This window comes from Ammospiza nelsoni, chromosome 2 (assembly GCF_027579445.1).
Source record: "Ammospiza nelsoni isolate bAmmNel1 chromosome 2, bAmmNel1.pri, whole genome shotgun sequence".
In the NCBI taxonomy this organism is placed as follows: domain Eukaryota; kingdom Metazoa; phylum Chordata; class Aves; order Passeriformes; family Passerellidae; genus Ammospiza; species Ammospiza nelsoni.
The window spans coordinates 94,939,086-94,946,357 of NC_080634.1; the positions used below are offsets into that span (position 1 = coordinate 94,939,086).

General features: G+C 37.4%; 1 protein-coding gene across 1 annotated transcript in view; it reads left to right on the forward strand.

Moving 5' to 3' along the window:
• ANKRD10 (ankyrin repeat domain 10) overlaps positions 1 to 5,384 on the forward strand; it is a 37,177-nt gene extending 31,793 nt beyond the window's left edge. The window contains exons 5-6 of the mRNA XM_059493696.1: positions 766 to 861; positions 3,734 to 5,384. Of these exons, the coding sequence (XP_059349679.1) occupies positions 766 to 861; positions 3,734 to 4,200 (563 nt within the window). The 3' untranslated portion in view covers positions 4,201 to 5,384. The remainder of the gene's footprint in view (positions 1 to 765; positions 862 to 3,733) is intronic.
• Positions 5,385 to 7,272: the final 1,888 nt, after the last annotated feature.

Consider the following 7,272-nt stretch of genomic DNA (forward strand, 5'->3'; position numbering starts at 1 on the left):
TTACATATTCCTCTAGTTAACAAAAAAAGTCTTTCCTGGTTTAGGGTAATTTGAAGCCTGCTGATCCAAGGGCCCTGATGTCATTTAACCCCTCAGTGATCTCTTTGGCCCTGGAACAATTCAGGACTTAGGGTTCTTTAAAAATGAGTAGCTTATGAAAATTTTGGTTGTGCCGAAGATAATAGGAGCTGAATTGCAGTCCACCAAAGCAGGCATTTACAACATAACATTGAGAGTGTGTATGTAGAAAAGTGTGTCAATGTCAGTGTGAGAGCAGGGCAGGGCCTGCTGGGATAGTAGTGGAGCAATTCTCTGTACAGGTACAAGAAGTAGTAGTGAAATCAAGCCCATCTTGCTTATTAAAGCATTCCCCCCAGCAGTCTAACCCCTTGGCAGTTTCTTTCAAAGACAGTTCTGCTTGTTCAGCTCTCGAAGAGATCCCTGGGAGCAGTTTGGTGTGGATAAGGGTGGGGTTTTGGGACCTGGCCCTTGAGAGTGAAAAAGGGAGCAGTCTAAACTGACAGTAGACAAAAGTGAGTTGGGCAATGTGCTGGTTTTGCCACAACCCCTGTAAAGCCTGAGTAACTTAAATTTCTCCTCATTCAATCTATTTGTACATCCTGCTAGTAACTTTAATATGTAGGTGCAAAGTCTGATAGGTACGCTGGTAATTTTCTGGTTTGCTTTAATAATGAAAGTGCTCATCTTTTTGTTGGCTGAGTTTTCAAGTGGGCACTTATGACTAAACATGACTTTTTCTGTCAGCTTACAGCTTTGATGGCTTAATACCAATGGTGAATGGAGGAGCTGAGGACGATGCTGACAATATGCACGTTGATAGAGAGTTTGCTGTTGTATCAGGTGGGAGTGGACAGTTTGCTGTTAACTACAACAACACTCAAATGGTTGAAGACACCAAACAACAGGAGAGTACTTCTGTTGGACCAAAAGAAATTGAAATATACACTGTTTCTGCAATGCAAACTCCTTGTCGTTGCAAGAATCAATATGCGTTTTATTTTTAATTTAAGTATAAAACTTAGTCCTTTATTTTTGCACATTGTTGTCTGGAGTCTTGAAAACTATTGTATTGCTGTAACACCCATTATATTGGGAGTTTAGTAGGTATCAAAAAATTAGCTGTTTCATGCAATGTATTGTAATGGTGAAAGAGAAGGTTTATTAGTAATTTCTTAACATTTCAAGTAAACAAGTCCACGATGGCTGTTTCACTTTTAACCTGAGGCTTGTATTACATTGTGCCTTGCTTCTAGTTGCTATAATTTTGAGTTAAAGGAAATTCAGAAATAAGTTAAATTATTTGTTTAATTTTGATTGAGTAGATAGTAACAAGACTTGATAGGGAAGCATATTCTAGCTTTGAAAATAACATTATGACAAAACTATATTCAAAATAGTACAATAAATGCTATAGAGAATAATCTAGACATACCTCTTGTCTTCAGAACTTGCTCAGACACAATGACATAAGTGCAGTATCCTGCTGTGGGGTTTTTTATGTAAATTGAAGACCAGACATCACAGTTCTAATTTACTATTTAGAACTAGTGTACCTGGGAAAACAGATTTTGTGTTTTGTACCAATCATAATGAAACGGTCAAAATGTTACTAGGACTGTTCTATATTAATGCTCTAGATTTTTTAAGGGCTGCTTAATCAAGATGCTTTTGGTGATGGGATGTGTATAGAGTTTCATTAAAACTGTCTTGGGTCAGCCTTTTTTGCACTTTGTAGTTTAAGACATGGAGTTACTACAGTCGTGCATTATTACATTCAGAAATTAATTTCTTATTTATCAATTTTTTCTGCCAGAAGTATGTTTATGCTTTGTACCACAGATCCAAGTCTACAAAGGGAATGATAATAATAGATATTTTAATATATTAGGAATAAATAGATATACATATATATAATCAATACTTTAAAAGTAGACTATGGTATTTTCCAGTGATAATTACTAAGTGTTCTTATTTATGGAAAAATTTTTTATTTCATAAATATATACTATTGCTGTATTACTACAGGTGCTCGTTTTTAACCAATAATAACATTCTATAATTATCACTAAAACTATTCATTAGCTACTTTTGCATATTACCTAATAGAAGTGCCAGATTTATTAAATTTGATTTGGCAAAACCAGCCTATAATGGTTTATTTTTAAACAGTTTGCACTTTTCAGTTAATAAACACTATATGAAACTCCTTCTGTGCGTTTTTATCACTGAAGTATTAACTGTGATGTCGTGATGGGTTTATGGGGTTTTTTTTCCACTTTTAATGAGAATTCATGGTTAGTGAGGTTGGCTGATGTGGTTATTTTAACTGATGTAGGGACTAAATGGGGAACTCCAGTTAGTACATCCAGGGAGTTACAAATTGGACACATTTCTTGTGTAACATACTGGTGTCTGTGAAGTATCAGTGTTGTAATTCGTGCTTCAAATAATAGCCATGCAAAAAACAGAGAGAACCAACTCCAGATTCTTCCTTGTCAGACAGTGGTACTCATTATGTGTCACTTAAATGGGAACCCAGTGTTATACAAATGTGGGAAGTTGCCCACAGGCTAAATTAACTGAATTAATTTGCATACACGCAGTAAATGCAATCCTGTTTTGCACATGGGTTTATGCGTTCATGGAGGCATAAACATATGTGCATGTATCCAAGGATAATCACAGAATGTAAAATCTTAAAATGTCACCACATAGCTCTGTAGTTGCTATGTTTGCCTTGCTCATCTTTACCAATATAGACATAAATTATATTTTAAAGGCAGAATGTGTCATGCATTTTTTGTGCTAGTACTTTTGAGTACCACTGCAAAAACATGCAGTTCAGACAGACTGATGAAATCTGTTCATGGAAACAAAACCTACTGTACTAATTACTAACTTCAAAGGGGAAATTGCTTCAAAACAGTCAGTGATTTTTACATGTATATTTTTAGAATTTTGTTTCCTACTAGTATTTTTTAGTCTTCTGTGCACTCTCCTGTTGCTGTTGTATGGCATTTTGCATGTGGATTGTGCACATGCTGTTATAAACATAGCATTAAATACAAACCTTCCCAGTATGTTATTTAGCAAGCTGCTAGGTACATTGAAGTACTTTCTGAATAAAGGAACTTGGAAACATTTTATATTAGCACTCTAATGTAACATTTCTTTATGTGACTTACTTCAGTGCATACTGTACTCTGAGAGTTACAAATAAAAAGAAAAAAAAAAGCCACAGTTAAATTACAGCTGAAAAAATGGAAAAAACCCCACCCTTCACCATCTCACAGATACTCAGTTCTTGTATGTACATAATCTTCCATCCCAAGAGAGCATTACAATGAAGGTGGAAAGATCACTTTTATTCCTCCTTTGAAAACACTGTCCAGAATGTTATCAGCTGCACTTTTTACAGTTAAATGAAAAAAAAAATCTGAGAAGTTCACATTGTCTTTGCAAAGATCAATATAGGCATATTTTCAAAACAAATGTGGATATATAGTTGCATTTTCAATGTAAGAATCCATGCCACAAATTTACTGGTCAGATCTCCTTGCTTGGAACTGCCTGCATTGTTATAAAGAAAGGATAGATTTATTTTCAAAGCTGTGTATGGAAACATTTTTAAGTAAGTGAAGTATAGTGGAGACGTTTTGATGTATTTCGATTTACCGTTAATTGTTGGTGACAGGTGTATTTCTTAATGCAGATATGAATAGCAGTAGCTCCATATTGAGTGCACTGACAAATGGATGTGCCATCAATGGACACTTGGATTTCAGCGCCGCACAGCCGCTCGGTGGGATGGACGCCAGGCGTGAGGAGTGCTTGGCACTGGCACCCAGCGGCGCCATTCCTGGGGTCACCTCTCCCAGCCGGCACCGGCTGCACACCGCCAACGGCACCGAGGAGCCCGAGAAAGCCATGAGCAGCTCCACTGATATGTGTGGGTCCCTGCACCTCAATGGGAGCCCCAGTAGCTGTGTTTCCAACCGGCCCTCCTGGGTGGAAGACCCTGGGGACACTTTGCACTATGGACACTATCATGGTTTTGGGGATACTGCTGAAAGCATCCCTGAACTCAGTAGTGTTGTTGAGCATTCCAATTCTGTCAAGGTCGAACAGAGATATGACAATACTGTCCTAGGCACAATGTATTTGTACCACGGTTCCTAGATGAATGACATTTATATCAAACCATATTGAAATTGTTACCAAATGAAACTGGGGGGACAGAATCCTCACATAGCATTAAATTTGAAGATCGCAACTTGTTGCTATTTTTACACTTTGTTTATATGAAAAGTAAACCTTTAATTTGATGGCCTTATACAATAGTTGTAGTTTGTTGCATGTATGGGGCTTATTTAGTGATAAAATAGGTGCTGTCATGATGGAATGTTTATTTTTATTTTTTTATTATGGAATGTTCTGGTTTTGTATTTTTTTTCTAAGCTTGTGAACACTATCTTTCCCTTTTTAGAGCTGTTTTCCCTTTTATTAAAACAATGTTTAACTGAATTTTGTGAAGAAAATGCTACATATGTGCATCACTTAGAGCTAATTTTTTTTCTTTTCCGTATCTTCTGCTGAAGCTATGGTAGCAATATCAATGCCAGCTCTCACTATGCAAGGTTGAAAGTGGCAATCTTCTGGAGCTTCTCTGACTTTATAGTTTGTACATTTGTTTGGTATAATTAGATGTTCATCTTTGAATTTTTTGAACAAGTTGTTTAAAAAGCGGAGACAAATTTGGAAAGAGTTGCTGTTCACTTTCTGTAGCGTAGAAATGCTTTCTGTTGTTGTTGGGCTCTTTGCATTACAGAGTGGGGGCGTGGGCTGCCTTTGTTCGGTCGCAGTTGGGTGTGCCTCAGGTTAGCTCTGTGGTGGGTTTCTTTGGCTTCTCTCCTTTGTATGTGTGCTTGATGTTTTACCATAGCTCACAGACTGGAGGCATGTTGGCACTGTTCTGCTTTGTACGCAGTTTAAAATTGCTGTTACTTGTTATAGAATTTGCCAAGTCAAAATATTTAAGTTTGACTGTCCTGGATATACATTTATTGTCTTTTTTTTTAACATATGCTTTGAAAATGTAACGTTGTGTACTCTTTGGGCTATGCTCACGGAAAATACATTGTATTTAATGCTTAATACACAGATCAAAATTCATATAAGTGCACTATATGAGCACTAATACTATAAGTTGCTGTTTGTGTTATAAGTGAAGAGTGGGGAAGAATATGGTAAATGACATAAGCCCTCTGAATTGTGTTGATTTTTTTGTTCTTGTTTTGTTTAAAAAGGGACCTTTACAAATTGGATTTTAAAAAAATAAAGAAACATATTACATTGTATCTGAATACTTTGTTTAGATGTTGTTATTTTACCGGCAAGTTGAGAAAGCATTCAGTAGTTTATAAGTCACAATTCTCATAATCTTGCTCAATGCTGCTGGTGAATTTCTTCTTGTCAGTATATGAAAGCAAATGGGAACAGCCCAACAAGTTCTCCTTGACTGAATTACAGAAACAAACTGGATACCTGGTGTATGACAAGTTGCATTAGCCTTCAGCTTAAAAAATACTAGGTTAAAATACTGCCTGTCTGTAAATAAAAAAAAGTTATAGTCTCATTCAAACATTTTTAAGCAAAGTGCTACTGATTGCAGAGAATCAGTGCTTGAATTAGCCTTTACACTCTGTATGGGTCACGAGATGCTCCCAGTGTATTCAGATTGAGAGTAGGACTGACAGGAAAATTCACCAGTTCTTTTGCAGACCAGCAGAATTTCTCGTTGCCTTCTGGAAACAAAAAAAAAAAAAAAAAAGAAAAAAAAAAAAAAAAAAAGCTCATCAGTGAAAGCTGAGTGTCAGCTGAGATGAGCTGCTCTGGCATGCACATTAACCACTTGCTTGTGCTTGGGCAGCTGTACCTGGGCCCTGGTTTAGATGGTTTAATTTAATTAAAGGAGCCATTGCCCTTGTACTGACAAGAGACAGTGGCTCTCATTTGCTGCAGCATTTGGGCTTGGGGATCTTCTTAGTATTTGCCAGGTTTGCTCCATATGCTTTCTGGTACTTCTTCAAATAAATGAAAGCAGCTCATAATAAGCACTGCCATCTTACCTTACTCCATCTTTCCACGGCTGTAAACTGATCCCTAGAGAGCTTGCTTTGGGTACAGCTTTGGTAAGTTGGCATATGAGAGTATAATGTTAGGGAGATAATTCTAGCAAGATAAGATTTATGCTCTGCTCATAAGGCAAGATTTTTAAAATTTGTGTACATTTGGTTTTCATTCACTTGCTCTTCACACATTTTCACCTAAAAATACCTTGGAAGACATTGTACTTAAAATTATTTTAAAAAGCACTTCTGTGCCTGTGTGCTCAGCCACATGCTGATACAGAGACAGATTTGGAGATCTGTATCTGTTGTCAGGACCCATTGAAGCCAATTGTTAAATTAGGATTACGTGGAGAAGACCAGTGAGGGCCATGTGATGTAGGTGGACTTTGTGTGTCCCCTAGGTGTCTTTGTCTGCAGTTAATGTTGCAAAGGTAGAGCTCTGTGACAGAGGATGACTCAGGCAAGAGCTGAGATGTATAAATTCTAAAACATCAAATCAAGGATGAGAATTCAAAGATGGCATTTTTGCAGGTGCTTTTTGCGAAATACATTTATTTACTGCAAAGGCCATCTAAAGTTTTTTTTTCCTAAATTATCCCATAAATCTTCAATGAAACATGAAATAGGGAATCACAGAGTCTCAGCGTGGCTGAGGTTGGTGAATACATACCCAAGTGTATGCTGCTGTTGTGAGCCCATATCACACTCACAGGGAAAAAAAAATTCTCATGCTTCCTTGGAATTTTCTGGATTTCAGTTTGCCTTGTAATTTGAGACACATGTGAGCAATAAGTTATAAAAGTAATGAATTCAGCAGATCCAGCTGCACTTCTGTGCTGAGCAGGTAGGTAAAGGATTGTCAAGCACAGAATGAGTTGTGCCAGGTGCAGCTGTGTCTTTCCGTACCACAGAATCATGGAATGGCCTGGGTTAGAAATGACCTTAAAAATCATCTACTTCCAAACCTCCTGCAGTGGGCAGGTACGTGCAATTATTGATGATGCAGAGGCCTTGTTTTTAAATATCTTGCTGTAAAAATGCAGAAGACTTTGCTGGGGCTGCTGTGCCGGACCAGCTGAGGCAGTCTGAGAAGGCTGTCAGCTCCCAAGCCCTCCTCAGG